At 47.4% G+C, this 15,676-nt stretch overlaps 1 protein-coding gene across 1 annotated transcript in view; it reads right to left on the reverse strand.

Annotated features, from left to right (window-relative positions):
• Positions 1–15,676, reverse strand: part of NOS1 (nitric oxide synthase 1) — a 145,799-nt gene that overhangs the window by 40,457 nt on the left and 89,666 nt on the right. Inside the window, exons 11-16 of the mRNA XM_025402120.1 lie at positions 11,779–11,880; positions 7,949–8,143; positions 6,584–6,669; positions 3,094–3,238; positions 1,997–2,101; positions 1,373–1,431 (exon numbers count right to left, since the gene is read on the reverse strand). Coding sequence (XP_025257905.1) covers positions 1,373–1,431; positions 1,997–2,101; positions 3,094–3,238; positions 6,584–6,669; positions 7,949–8,143; positions 11,779–11,880 — 692 coding nt within the window. The remainder of the gene's footprint in view (positions 1–1,372; positions 1,432–1,996; positions 2,102–3,093; positions 3,239–6,583; positions 6,670–7,948; positions 8,144–11,778; positions 11,881–15,676) is intronic.

Genomic DNA, 15,676 nt, shown 5'->3' on the forward strand with positions numbered 1-15,676 from the left:
CCATTGTACTCCAGCCTTGGTGATAAGTGCAAAATTTCATCTCAAAAAAAATTTTTTATTTCCATTTTTTAGAGACAAGGTCTTGCTCTATTGTCTAGGCTGGGGTGCTGTGTACAATCATGGCTCACTGTAGCCTCGACCTCCTGAGCTCAAGTGATCCTCCTGCCTCAGCCTCTGGAGTAGTTGGGACTTCAGGTGCATACTACCACACCCAGCTAATTTTTAATTTTTTTTGTAGAGATGGGATCTTGCAATTGCCCAGGCTGGTTTGAACTGTTGGCCTCAAGCAATCCTTCTGCCTTAGCTTCCCAAAGCACTAGGATTATAGGCATGAGCCAGCGCTCCCAGCCGTCAATGGTAAGTTTGATTAGATGCTTTTTCACTTTGTCAAATACCTTTAGAACTCAGTCCCACATTACATGCAGCTCCATTACAAACATATTTTTGACTACAGGTATGTTTTGTCTTATGATGTATCTTATCTTTTGAACTCAACTTCTAGATTAGCTGCAACTTCACTGTGAGCCTCAGACAGGAACCTTCTAAGGAAAGAAGTTCCATTCTTTGATTTTAGCAACTTTTTTTCTTTTTTGTCGAAAGGTCTGGCTGTTCAGGCTGGCCTCAAATTCCTGGGTCAAGTGATCCTTCTGGCTCAGCCTACAGAGTAGCTGAGACCACAGGTATGTGCTACCATGCCTGACTGCCTTGCACTGATTTTGAATGTAGGTTCCCAAAGAGAGAAAAATAATAATAAGAACAATATTTACACAGTGCTTTTTTTTTTTTTTTTTTTTTTTTGAGAAGGAGTTTGCTCTTGTTGCTTAGGCTGGAGTGCAATGGCGCGATCTTGGCTGACTGCAACCTCCACCTCCCAAGTTCAAGAGATTCTCCTGCCTCAGCCTCCCGAGTAGCTGGGATTATAGGCATGCACCACCACGCCTGGCTAATTTTTGTATTATTAGTAGAGACGGGGTTTCACCATGTTGGCCAGGCTGGTCTCGAACTCCTGACCTCGTGATCCACCTGCCTCGGCCTCCCAAAGTGCTGGGATTACAGGCATGAGCCACCGCCTCCAGCACACAGTGCTTTTACATCTAGTTTGTGATTTGATTCTTACTAATTAGAAAGTCAAGGCAGGTGCTATAATCTCTATTTGATAGAAAAGGAAACTGAGGCACAAGGCTGTAAGTGACTCAGAAACCAAAATATTGGCCCTAGTAGACTGCAGACACCTCACAACTAAGACCCATCACAAATGGACTTCAGAGTACAGCCACCATCCAGAACTCAAATGTGAACCCCAGGTGCCGAAAGTCAATGTCCAGTTACCCTCAGGGGGTGGGGGGTGACATCGGAGGGGTCATTCACTTACTTCCTTTCTTCCTGCACAGAGTTGGGGTGCCTCATTTCCATCAACGCACAGCCAAATTTCTGGAGGTGAAAACATATGGGTGAAATTAGCACATCTTAGTAAATGGGAAATCAGGTCGGGTACTGAGCGTCTGGGGTCCTGGCTGTCACAGAAGAGACTGATGCCTGGAGGTCAGGATGTCAGGAGTGCTCAGGGGCTCAGGCTGGACAGTAATGCCTGGGTTACAGACTCAGTGGATACACCTGCTGTTTAAATGACTACAGATGTGGACTCCCTACCTCCAGCACACAACTTCCCTTTGGAGACTTCCTTAAAAATATTGTCCCCACGTTCCTCATCTACATCAGGGGATATCAAGCTCATGATAGGAGCAGCGATTGCAAACAAATAGCTTATTTAGGTGACAACATTTTCACCAGGGACTTGCTAACTAGTGGACACCCGTAGACTGAGTACTTGGAATTGTCCAACCTTTGTATAACTTGGATCCAAATGGAAATCACTGGCTTTGGGCTCTGGGAGGGTTTGCTACTGAATAGCAGGTACAGGAAGAGTCTCAACTGTGGCCCCCACTTCTTCCTGATGATGGAACCACACTCTTAAACAGGTAAAAGCTCATCTCACCTCCCCATTCTCAGGGGGATCTCCGTTGCCAAAGGTGCTGGTAACCACGAGGACCAGAGTTTCATGTTCCAGGTGCACGATGTCATATTCTTCCATGGACATCACCTAGGTGGGCGGGGCACAGGTATGGAATGGGGAGAGGAAGAAGGGGATGAGGAGAGAAAAGAGGTGGGAGAGACAGGAAGCGATGGGGGAAGGGGAAGAGGAGAGAAAAGAAAAAATGTGAGTCATTTTGAGTCATCTCCTTTGGAAGGAGAACTGAAAGATCTGGGGTGTTAGTATTTCAGTGGGCTCAAGTGGGTAGAACTAAATGCTTTTTGGTAGCGTGGGACCTTGCTATGGTCACTGTGGCCTGAAGGATTGTGGAGAGTCTGGAGCAATGGTTCAAGCGATTGACAGACACAGAAACAGATATTGATGAAATCCCTTGGGATTCTTATAGTCAATTGGTCTTGGATTCTTCCCGACCCCAGTTAGGTTGGGAATGATCTGGCTAGAGCTGACTAAGTCTTCTCAACCTCCTCTCTAATCCTCCTGCAAGCAGCATGGAGCACCTGACCAAACAAGTCTGAGATATCTGCCTTCTGGAAAGATGATTGCCCTGTGTCTCATCACCGTCTGAGCAACATTTCTCAAAATAGGTTCTAGAAAATCCCAGTCTCCTGAGATGCTCCATGAAAACAAGTGATCCACGATCAAACATGTTTGGGAAACGTCTATATTCTATCCTCGCCTCTTTTGGAGATTAGAACACATGCTTATAGATTACAGGCTCTGGGAAGTCCTGCCACAGCAATGAAAACCATTGAGCTGTACTTCAGGCAAAGCTTCCCAAACTGACCTCAGAATGGTTTCTTATAAACCCTCTAACATTTTGCACTAAAGAAGGGAATTTCATTTTGTGACTCCTGGACTCATGGGGAGAGGGATATCACAGTCCCCTGAAATTTATACCAACGTGCGTGTGAGCTGATAGGCATTGTCAGTTGTGCTTTCATCCTTTGCCAAAGGCTTCTTCTCTGTTGACTTCCCTCTCTCCCCTTGCCGCCTTAATTTACCATGAGAAGCTGGCGGAGCTAGGGCTACCCCCCACCTACCTTGGCATCAAAGGCGTGTTTGAAGATCTCACACAAGGTCTTGGCATAAGCTTGCGATTTGCCTGTCTCCGTGGCATACAGGATGGTTGCTTTGACCCTCTTGGCCATAGCCTGCCCCATCAGCTTGGCTGAGAACTTGACAGCTCTGGAGGGAAGAGGATGGAGATGAGAAATGGGAAACAGAAAAGGGGAGAGAAGATGCTGGATTGGGGCTTTTGTGCAAGAACCAGGATCCATGAAATATAACAGAAGAGAACTCTCTTGATCTTTGATGACTTCAGGGGTTTCCTCAGAGGCACTCGAAGCCCTTGTGTTTAAGCACCATATTATTGAATCCTTTTGTTTTATTTTATTTTATTTTATTTTTTTAACTTCTCTAGAGATAATGCTGGATATTAAATCCTTTATTAAATCCCACCAGAGGCTGGGCGCAGTAGCTCATGCCTGTAATCCCAGCACTTTGGGAGGCCGAGGCGGGTGGATTGCCTGAGCTCAGGAATTTGCCACCAGCCTGGGCAACAAGGTGAAACCCCGTCTCTACTAAAATACAACAGAATTAGCCGGGCGTGGCAGCTGTGTGCCTGTAGTCCCAGCTACTTGGGAGGCTAAGGCAAGAGAACTGTTTGAACCCAGGAGGCGGAGGTTACAGTGAGCCGCAATCGCACCACTGGGCACCACTGCACTCTAGCCTGAGTGACAGAGTGAGACTCTGTATCAAAAAAAAAAAAAAAAAAAAAATCCCACCAGAGCAATTAGTCATGAGTTAAAAGAAGTAGTTAAGTTTTGCTAGCTTGTTACTTGATAGATCCCAGGCTTAAGAACCTTAGTGTGCCGAGTATTGCCTCAAAAGATGATCGTTCATCCATTTCCTCTCTCTTTCATTCATCAAATATTTATTAAGTGCCTAACTATGTGTCAGTATTGTTACAGGAACTGGAGACCATAGAGAACATAGCTATGGCATGCAGCTGTCATGGGGCTCATATTCTAATGTGTGTATGCACATGTGTGAATGAGAGAAAGACAGAGAGAAATGAATCACGAATAAGTCACCAGGCATTGAGTTTGATGGGATTTTAGAGGTTTGTTGGTCCACAAGGGAAGGACCAGGTCTGATTTATTCAGCAATGCATGCCAAGGGTCTTGCACAGAGCCTGATACCCAATAGGCACTAAATAAATATCTATCAAAAGAAGTTATGGGATGGGCATAGTGGCTCATGCCTGTGATCCTGGCACTTTGGGAGGCTGAGGCGGGAGGATCACTTGAGGCCAAGAGTTTGAAACCAGCTTGGTCAACATAGCGAGACTTCGTCTTTATAAAAAAAAATAAAAGAAGTTATGAATTTTAAAAGATGCTGCCACTGAGACCCTGGGGAGTCTGAACATCAAATCCAGCCTCTTTCTAGCTAAACAGAAAAGCTCAAACCAGTGTCTCTTCCTTTTGCTCTACGGGGCAGGGCGAGTTCCGGGGGCACGTAGCAGACAGGCCAGAGGCTCAGAAATACCTGCGCTCGACTCCTGAACAAGCCTCCCTGTTGCAACTAGAAATCTCATTGCAGACAAGTTGCTAACTTTCCCCCACCTGGGATTATCGGCGTTAAGTTCATTATTTTTTAGAATCAGGGAAACCGCCCACGCTGCAGGAAGACTTAGCTAAGGGGAAGAAACAGAAAGGAATAAAAGGTACCTGGAGGGTTCCCTTTGAATAATTTGAGCATAAAGATGCATCTATAATTAATTCCCATTGTTACTACCCAAAACTCAATAGTGCAATTAATGTTTTAGATTTCTCCCTCCCCTTTCCCCCAGAGACAGTGGAGCTGAACTGAAGCCAACAATGCCTTCCCTGAGAATATCTGAGATGTTCTTTTTAGGGAAATGGTGGCTGCTGATGTGTTCTTGCTTGGCTGGGGGATGGGATTAGGGTGGAAGGAGAGAGATGGAGGGAGGGAGGGGGAGAAAGAGGGAGAGAGAGGAGAGAGAAAAGAGAGAGAGAGAAAGAGGAGAGAGAGAAGAGAGAGAGAGAGAAGAGAGAGAAGACAGAGAGAAGAGAGAGAGAGAGGAGAGAGGAGAGAAGAGAGAAGAGAGAAGAGACAGAAACAGAAAAAGAAAAGAGAGAGAGAAAGAGAGAGAGAGAGAGATTGATTGATTGATTCTATGGGCTCTATTAATGGAACCAGGACCTAGGTTTGGGTCCGTGCAAGACCAATCAGTGTCTTGTCTCTTGGACCCAAGGCTTAGATGATACCTGTTGTACAACTAGTTATCATACATAGAGAATTCTGGACCTGAGGGAGCTGAGGAAAGAGAGTAGTGTCTTCTGACAAAAAGTTAGCTCCAAACAGCGATCTTTGGTAAGTGGATCAGTGGGGTTCTCTTTATTTGGGCAGAAGGCTGGCATCCCCATTAAATCAACTTAGTTAACCCTACCCTACTTGTCAGCTGGTTCCCTGGCTGGTCAGGCATGATTCAGGAAAATCACTCCTCAGTAGTCTCAGGCCATAACCCCCTTCCTGCCCTTCTTTGCTTAAACTTTGTTCATCTCATTCTTTAGCTCAATTGTCACCTCCTCTAGGAAGCCCTCCCTGACCTCCCAAACTCTGTGAACCATTATTACTTCCAGGAACCATTCCTCGATGGTACCTTCCACAGCTGCCATGTTTACTGTATTTGTTGATTCTTTGACAAAGGAATGGCTGTGAGCTTCATGACAGCAGGGACAGCGTTTGTCTAGCTTGCCATGATCCCCCTGAAGCCTCACATGGTGCCTGGCACAGAATCTGCGTAGCTAGGACTATAGGCATGTGCCACAACACCCAGCTAATGAATGAATGAATGAGTCAACGAACGAATGAGTAAAATTAGGGGTCAGCTCTGAACGAGGGTGCTCTCCAGGCAGTAGTGTGCTGGAGCCGACTAACTCCAGCTCCTCCCTACTCTGGGTTCAGTGACTTCCTAGGCCAGGCGCAGTGGCTCACGCCTGTAATCCTAGCACTTTGGGAGGCTGAGGCAGGAGGACTGCTTGAGGCCAGGTGTTTGAGACTAGCCTGGGCAACAAAGTGAGACCCCTCCAGCCTGGGGAACAGAGTGAGACCCTATCTCAAAAAAGAAAGAAAGAAAGAAAAAAAAGAAATTGGTCATAGTGGGAATATTTCCATCATGGAAACTGGCAACCATGAAAATCAAAGTATTACCATTACTATTTCTATTATTATTATTATTAGGAGGGCTGGTTCACCAACACACCATTGCCCCAGGACAAGAATTTAGGAAACTGGGATGAGGAAAGTGAGGCTGAGAAGGAGAAGAGTTGGAACGACATTCACAGCTCAGACTCAGAGGCAAAGAAGGCACAGGTGGCTGGAGAAGACAAATAAATCATATCCTACGGAGAGGTCAGAGGGCACAGGAGTCTGCCCAGCCTCCTTCTCTGGGCTCTCTGAGTTTGTGCGCACATCCACCCCACCCGCCCACTGCAGGAAACTTACTCTGCCAGTTTCTTGAAGCCGATGGCTCGCCGCTTTGTGGGGGTCCCGTTGGTGCCTTTCCAGACGTGGGTGTTCCAGGGATCAGGCTGGGAAGAGAGGAGAGGGCTACGGTCACTCACTGCAGTGAGGGCATCTGGCTCCTGTTGGGGATGCTCAGGACCCCCTGGGGCTTGTGACTGCCTGACCCAGAATTCTGCCCACTGGTGACCACCATGGGGGTAGGGATGCAGGTTGGTGGGGGGGTGTCCTTGCCCAGTGGGTGGTCTGGCCTTGGCAGTGTTCTGCTAGCTCTTTCCCCTCCGCCCCCAGTCCCTCTCAAACTCTCTTCTTGTGACCCCTGACTACTCAGTTTCATTTCATCCCTCTCTCTCTTTTAGGAGGCAGGGGTCTCACTCTGTTGCCCAGGCGGGAGTGCAGTGGTGTGATCATAGCTCACTGCAGCCTTGACCTCCTTAGCTCAAGGGATCCTCCTACCTCAGCCTTCCAAATAGCTGGGACTATACAGGGTGTGCCACCACACTCAGCTAATTTTCTCTCTTTCTCTCTCTTCCTTCCTTCCTTTCTTTCTTTTTCTTTCTTTTCTTTCTTTCTTTTTCTTTCTCCTTCCTTCTTTCCTTTTTCCCTTCCTTCCTTCCTTTCTTCCTTCTTTTCCTTCCTTCCCTCCCTCCCTCCCCTTCTCTCCCTCTCTCCCTCTCCCCCTCCCTGCTCTCCCTCTCTCCCTGTACCCTCTTTCCCTCTCCCCTTCTTCATCCTCCCCCTCTCCTCCTCTCCCTCTCCCTCTCTGTCTTTCTCTCTTTCTTTCTGTCCCACTCTGTTGCCCAGGCTGGAGTTGAATGGCTTGATCTCAGCTCACTGCAACCTCTGCCTCCTGGGTTCAAGCGATTCTCTTGCCTCGGTCTCTTGAGTAGCTGGCATATGCCAGGCTAATTTTTTGTATTTTTAGTAGAGATGGGGTTTCGCCATGTTGGCCAGGCTGGTCTCGAACTCCTGACTCAGGTGATCCACCTGCCTTGGCCTCCCAAAGTGCTGGGATCACAGGTGTGATCCACCATGTCCAGACTGCTAATTAAAAATTTTTTTAGAGATGGGGTCTCACTATATTGCCCAGGGTGGTCTCAAACTCCTGGTCTCAAACCACCCTCCCGCCTCAACCTCCCAAGTCACTGGGATTATAGGCATAAGCCATCATGCTGGACTCATATTGTCTCTCTTGTTCTTTCAGCTAGACCCGTGCTATGGTAGCCACCAGCCACATGTGGCTATTGAGTGTCCAGAGCGCTAGCCTGGGTTGAAATGAGCCTAAATGTGACACACACACCAGATACAGGACACTTAATATGAAAAGAGGCAGGGACAGGGAAGGACCTGGTATTCGAAGGAGGGGGTGAGCCGGTAGTTGAGCATCTCCTGGTGGAACACAGGGGTGATGCTTCCAGACATGGGGGGCACAATCCACACCCAGTCGGCAGGGCAGCCTCCCCGGCAGCGGTACTCGTTCTCCATGTGCTTAATGAAGGACTCGGTGGCGGAGTGATGGTCAACAATGGTCACTTTGTCACTCTGTGGGAGGAGAGGCGACATGGGTCAGGAGGTACGAGAAGCTGGGGTATTTTGGGACTTCCTCCCCCAAAGAGCAGCATTTCCCAAAGGGTGGTCCCTGAGATGGTTTAGAACAGTGTGAAGTGAAATGGAGATTCTCTTTGCATTTCTTGTCCAGTCCTTCTACTTAGACCCAGAAGAAAGTCTTCGTTGGGTGCTTCTGTATCTTTAACACCTTTCTTGTCGATCTTGCGAATCTTCCTCTCTCCCATCCCACCCCACACCCTTTTCTTTCTTTCTTTCTTTCTTTTTATTTTTTTAGATAGAGTCTTGCTCAGTTGCCCAGGCTGGAGTGCAGTGGAGCGATCTCGGCTCACTGCAAGCTCTGCCTCCTGGGTTCACGCCATTCTCTTGCCTCAGCCTCCCAAGTAGCTGGGACTACAGGCGCCCGCCACCTCGCCTGGCTAATTTTTTTTTTTTTTTTGTATTTTTAGTAGAGATGGGATTTCACCATGTTAGCCAGGATGGTCTCGATCCCCTGACCTCGTGATCCACCCGCCTCGGCCTCCCAAAGTGCTAGGATTACAGGCTTGATCCACAGTGCTCGGCCTTTTTCTTTCTTTTTATATTTTTAATTTTTATATTTTATATTTTTAATTTTTATAGGTTTTTGGGGAACAGTATTTGGTTACATGCGTGGTGATTTGTGAGATTTTGGTGCACCCATCACCTGAGCAGTATACACTGCACCCAATTTGTAGTCTTTTATCCCTCACCCCTTCCCACCTTTCCCCACTTAGTCCCCAAAGTCCACTGTGTCATTCTTATGCCTTTGCATCCTCATAGCTTAGCTCCCACTTATGAGTGAGAACATACGATGTTTGGTTTTCCATTCCTGAGTTACTTCACTTAGAATAACAGTCTCCATTCCCATCCAGGTTGCTGCGAATGCCATGAATTCGATTGGTTCCACATTTTTAGCAATTGCGAATTGTGCTGCTATAAACATGTGTGTGCAAGTATCTTTTTTGTATAATGACTTCTTTTAGGTTTTTTTTTGTTTTTTTTTTTTTTTGATACCGGGTCTCACTCTGTCCTCCAGACTGGAGTACAGTGGCGCAATCTCAGCTCACCGCAACCTCTACCTTCCAGGCTCAAGTGATTCTCCTGCCTCAGCCTCCTGAGTAGCTGGGATTACAGGCGCATGCCACTACTGCCCGACTAATTTTTGTATTTTTACTAGAGATGGGCTTCACCACATTGGCCAGGCTGCTCTTGAACTCCTGACCTCAGATGATCTACCCGCCTCAGCCTCCCAAAGTGTCGGGATTACAGGTGTGAGCCACTGCGCCCCGCCTACTTTTAGTTCTTTAAGGAATCTCCACATCGTTTCCCATAGTGGCTGTACTAGTTTACATTCCCACCAGCACTGTAGAAGGATTCCCTTTTCACTGCATCCACACCGACATCGGTTATTTTTTGTTCATGGCCATTCTTGCAGGAGTGAGGTGGTATCACATTGTGGTTTTGATTTGCATTTCCCTGATCATTAGTGATGTGATGTTGAGCAATTTTTTCATATGTTTGTTGGTCGTTTGTATATCTTCTTTTTTTATTTGTTATTTATTATAGAGACAGGGTCTCACTATGTTGCCAAGGTTGGCTTTGAACTCTTGGGCTCAAGTGATCCACCTGCCTCGGCCTCCCAAAGTGCTGGGATTACAGGCATGAGCCGCTGTATCCACTGCCCCGCTCTTTTTTTTTTTTTTTTTTTTTTAATAAGAGGGAGGAACCTCAGCCAGTATCTAGCTAGAATTGCTCAACTTTGATTTGTTTTCCTTCTGTTTGCTTATTTGTTTATTTAATATTATAATTAACATATTTATGGCAACCAGTGCTGGCTCTCCATTTAGGGTGGTGATATAAAATCTTAAAATATACATTTTTAAGTAATAAAGATGAGTCGATTAAGAAATAAAACAAGCACATCCCAGCTGAGGTGGGGTGGACTGGCTGTCAGGGAAAGCTGGCCCCAGAGCCTGCTGTGGTTGATGGGTTTGAATTCACATCTTGTCCAAGCAATGTTTTCTCTCTGTGCCCACAAACCTTGTTCCCTTCCTACACTTTTCTGTTTTCATTATTCATCTTTTTTTTTTTTTGAGATGGAGTCTCGCTCTTGTAACCCAGGCTGGAGTGCAGTGGCCCGATCTCGGCTTACTGCAACCTCCACCTCCCGGGTTCAAGCAATTCTCCTGCCTCAGCCTCCTGAGTAGCTGGGATTACAGGCATGTGCCACCACACCAGGCTAATTTTTTGTATTTTTAGTAGAGATGGGATTTCGCCATGTTGCCCAGGCTGGTCTTGAACTCCCGACCTCAGGTGATTTGCCTGCCTTGGCCTCCCAAAGTGCTGGGATTACAAGAGTGAGCCATAGTGCCTGGCTAGTTTTCATTGCTCATCTCAATCACATCCCTGTTGTCTCTGGCTTGACAGACTTCATACCAGTCCATCAGGCCACATGCCACACTCCTGAAACCTTATTCTCCATGGTTAAGAGAGAAGGGAGGTGGCCTCCTTCCTTCTTGCCCTGTCTCAACTTGTCCCTTTCCTCTGACATTCCTCAGCGCACCCACTCCAACCAGATCTGACATGGGGACCTATGGCTTCTATTCCTATCCCTCCATGGCTTGATTTAACACATTCATTCTGCTGGCTGTGTGTGCCTCTCATGTGCATCTATGGGGGGCTAGCTGCCTAGACTGGAAGCCCCCAGAGGACAGTGATGGCCCCTATTATAGAGAGCAAATTCTAGTCTCTAGATCTCCTGGTTGGCCCAGGAGAATCCTAGTTGATGTCCATTGTCCTGGCATAGTTATTACTAGTGTCCCCCTCTGGCTCTCAAAAGTGTTGTGGTGGCCAGGCGTGATTCACGCCTATAATCTCAGCACTTTGGGAGGCCGAGGCAGGTGAATCACCTGAAGTCAGAGTTCAAGACCAGCCTGGCCAACATGGTGAAACTCCATCTCTACTAAAAATACAAAAATTAGCTGGGCGTGGTGGCAGGCACCCATAATCCCAGCTACTCAGGAGGCTGAGGCAGGAGAATCACTTGGACCTGGGAGGTGGAGGTTGCAGTGAGTCGAGATTGTGCCACTGCACTCTAGTCTGGGCGACGAGTGAAACTCCATCTCAAAAAAAAAAAAAAAAAAAAAAAGTGTTGTGGCTTAGGCTTAGTTGATACATTTTCCAGCCATCCTGCTATAATGCCATTTAGCACAGCCTTATGCATTTAGGAGCCTATATGTTTCTGACCATGTTGAAGAGTATTTGTCTCTGTTATGTGATAGTCTGAGGCCCTAAGAGATGACAAGACAGAAAGGATGCCTCTTGTCTGAATTCTAAAGAACTCTAAGCAACAAGACAGAACACTCCCCTACCTCTGCCACCGTCTGTTCATCTCTTCATCAAATGGTCCCCACCCAAGATCCACACTGGAGAGGAGGGCATGCAGGATGGAAGTTAGACCATGTTCATGGACACAATCCCCCCAGAGGTGGTGTCTGGCAGTGAGGTCTCTTGACCCTCTGCACCAAGGCTCTGAAAGGTTTGAGCTCCCATCTGAGGCTTGACCCTGGTGGTGCGGGCCCTGGTGTTACCTGGAAGCTATAGAGAACCGCGATATTGATCTCCACCAGCGCCTGGTCCTTCCACAGCGAGGACGTCTTCCTCATGTCTAAGTTCATCTTCTTGGCCACTTCCTGAAAGAGGAAGGAAACACAGATTTACAGGCTGGAGTATCTCTGGATTTCAGATTGAAGAGGGACAGGGCTAGTGGCATGAAAGAATTTCTTTTCTTTTCTTATAAATGGAGTCTCACTTTATCGCCCAGGCTCGAGTGCAGTGGTGCGATCTCGGCTCACTGCAACCTCCACCTCCTGGGTTCAAGCGATTCTCCTGCCTCAGCCTCCTGAGCAGCTGGAATTACAGCCATCTGCCACTATGCCTGGCTAAGTTTTTGTATTTTTAGTAGAGATGGAGTTTCACCATGTTGGCCAGGTTGGTCTCAAACTCCTGGCCTCAAGTAATCCACCTGCCTTGGCCTCCCAAAGTGTTGGGATTACAGGCATGAGCCACCTTGCCTGGCCAAGAATTTCTTAATTAATTAATCAATGAATTCATAGACTAATGAACTCAATCATTCAAAAATTTTTTATTGATCTGTTGGACTAGGTATGAAATAAAAATGTAAAAATATTTAAAAAGTTACAATTTTTATTGAGAACCTACCAGCAGCAGGAAACTAGAGACTTGGCTAGCCCTTTAATTATTAAGCTTGTATTCTAATGGGGGAGAGAGACACTTAATATAGTGGTAGGTGCTAATTCCTAGGAAGAAAATAAAGAAATGGGATGAAGAGGGATATAGGGGCTGGGCTAATTCAGCCGGGGTAGTCAGGGAAGGCCCACTGTGGAGACAGCATGCAAGGCGAGGCCTAAGTGATGAGAAGCAGTCAGATACCTGCAGATCTGGGGAGGGAGTGCTCTAGGCAGAGGGGGCAGCAAGAGCAAAGGCCCTGGGGTGGGATGAGGCTTGGGCTATCTTAGATACAGAAAGAAGGCCAGAGGGTGCTTGGAGGAGGGTGGTACGAAAGAGGTAATTGGTGGCAGTGAGACAGGACTAGCTGGTACAAGATCTTGAAAGACAGGCCAAGGAGTCAGGATGTTATTCCAGATGTGATAGGCACAGCGGGCAGGATCTCTGAGCATTTTTTTTTTTTTTTTTTAGATGGAGTCTTGCTCTGTCGCCAGGGTAGAGTGCAGTGGCATGATCTCGGCTCACTGCAACCTCTGCCTCCTGGGTTCAAGTGATTCTCCTGCCTCAGCCTCCCAAGTAGCTGGGACTACAGGTGCGTACCACCATGCCCAGCTAATTTTTGTAACTTTAGTAGAGATGGGATTTCACTATGTTGGCTAGGATGGTCTCGATCTCTTGACCCTGTGATCCACCTGCCTCAGCTTCCCAAAGTGCTGGGATTACAGGCGTGAGCTGCTGCACCCAGCCCCTGCAGCATTTTAACAGAGATGTGGGTCTGTGAGTGCATCATCTGCTTTCTAGTAGGAAAAGCTCTTCATCCATCCTACTCTACCCCTAGAGTGGTCACGACCTAGCATCTAGGCCATGGGTGCTTTGAGCTCATGAGGCCCCTGCCAGTCTCCATCTGACAGATGAGGAAACTGAGGCTCAGAGAGGTGCCTGGACATGTCCAGTGTCCGCAGAACCAGCTAGCCTCAGAGTTGGAGCCCAGGGAGATACCTAATATCGAAGACCTTGGAGCTGCTCTCCAAGCAGCTGATGCCTTCAGTAAAATCACTTGCAAAGAAAGGAACTCATGACATGCGTGTTACAGCTAAGGCAGAAGCAGGAGCTGGTGTCAGGAGCAGGGAAGACCCAATAGCAAGTGCATTAATTAAAGGCCTGCTTTTCACTTCCTCTGTCAATACTAGTCACTGGTGGGAACCCAGGTCTCATTATGGGACTAGAATGCAGCAATGTCTTGGGTTTGGGTAAACTGCTCCCAGACCCAGCTGTCAACGTTTGTACATCATGGCAGATGGAATTGGAGGGTCGGGTGGGAGAGAGGCTCATTTCAATTACCCGGAGACTACTCTTTGCAACTGAAATGTAAACAGAAATCAGAGAGCAGACTTATGAACTCACTCTTCGAGGCTGAGGCATTAGTTTCTGCTTGGGGTCTCTATCAGCGACACATTTGTGGGAAGTAAGAAATTTGATGCTGCTTTCCATAAATACATATAAAGCTGGAGTGTATGACAGAGGAAAGTACACACACAGAGGAAAGTATGTATAGAAGAACAATGCTATTGTTATTCTATGCATTATTTTGGTTAAAAGAATAGAAATTAATTGCGGGGGGGGGGGGGAACTCCTTAAAAAACAATCCCCAAATGCAAGTTAAGCCACATCTACGAAAACCGCCTGAAACATTTTTTCCTTCCTGCCAGAAGTTTGCACGCATTAGTGGTTGTTTAGGCTGGGCATGGTGGCTCACCCCTGTAATCCCGGCACTTTGGGAGGCCAAGGTGGGTGGATCACCTGAGGTCAGGAGTTCGAGACCAGCCTGGCCAACATGGTGAAACACCATCTCTACTGAAAATAATAATTTAAAAAATTAGCCGGGTGTAGTGGTGTGTACCTGTAGTCCCAGTTACTTGGGAGGCTGAGGCAGAAGAATTGTTTAACCCGGGAAGTGGAGGTTGCAGTGAGCCAAGATCGCACCACTGCATTCAAGCCTGAGTGACAGAGCGAGACTCCAATCCCCTACCCTCCAAAAAAAAGAAAGAAAGAAAAAAGAAGTTTGCATGCATCAGTGGTTGTCCAGAAGAATCTCCTAAGGAACTTTGCAAAAATGCAGATACCCAGGGCCCACCCCAGACCTATGACATCAGAACCCCGATGAGTGGGACCCAGGCATCGCGAAGCCCCCCAGGTACCCTCCGATGTGTGGCAAAGCTGAGGATCCCTGGCATCTGTTTTCCACAGTGATACCAGTGGCTTTTTTTTTTTCTTTGAGATGGAGTCTTGCTCTGTCGCCCAGGCTGGAGTGCAGTGGCACAATCTCAGTTCACTGCAACCTCCGCCTCCCCAGTTCAAGTGATTCTCCTGGTTCAACCTCCTGAGTAGCTGGGATTATAGGTGCACGCCACCACGCCTGGCTAATTTTTCTATTTTTAGTAGAGACGGGGTTTCACCATGTTGGTCAGGCTGGTCTCAAACTCCAGGCTGTGATCCGCCTGCCTTGGCCTCCCAAAGTGCCGGGATTACAGGTGTGAGCCACCGCGCCCAGCCAACCAGTGGATTTTTAACAACACAAACCTGATGCTCGGTTCTGGGTTCTAATCTTGGTTCTGTGCCTTAGTTCCTGTGTGACACAGGCCCGATGCTTAACTTCTCTGTTTTTCGGGGCCCTCTTTTGAAACAAATCCAACAGCAGCAGAGTGTTGTTAGAGACATTTGCTGACAAAAATGCAGCAATCATGATGCTTTCACCAAAGTTGGGCTTCAGGAAGCACCGCTCCAGCACTTTTTAGTAGATACGGATGACTCAGCCCGGGAGGGAATCAGACCCTCCGCCGAGAAATGCTTAGAGTGGGGAACCACTGCCAACCCTCCTCCCTGGTTTTTTAGAAAAGACACTAAATATGTCCCGAGTTTGTCAGTCATCCTCAAGCTCTTCTAACAAGATTTAAGACTGAGAGGCAGTGGAGTGGGGTGGTAATGAACTTGGACCATAAAGTCAAACCAGACACACGTCCCAGCCCTGCTGCCCGCTAGCTGTGTGACCTTGAGCTTGTCATCTGTCGAAGGCGGATTCTCATACCTCGAGGTTCAGGTGAGGATTAAATGAGAATGGAACACAGAAACAGTGCTTCGAATGGTGTTAGCATGTGCTATGTGCTATGTGTGTGTTTACTGTCATTTTCATCGTTGTTAAAGACATGGATGCCACTGGCATTTCCAGGGGCTTCTCTGGGA

The sequence above is a fragment of the Theropithecus gelada genome, chromosome 11 (assembly GCF_003255815.1).
Source record: "Theropithecus gelada isolate Dixy chromosome 11, Tgel_1.0, whole genome shotgun sequence".
Classification (NCBI taxonomy): Eukaryota; Metazoa; Chordata; class Mammalia; order Primates; family Cercopithecidae; genus Theropithecus; species Theropithecus gelada.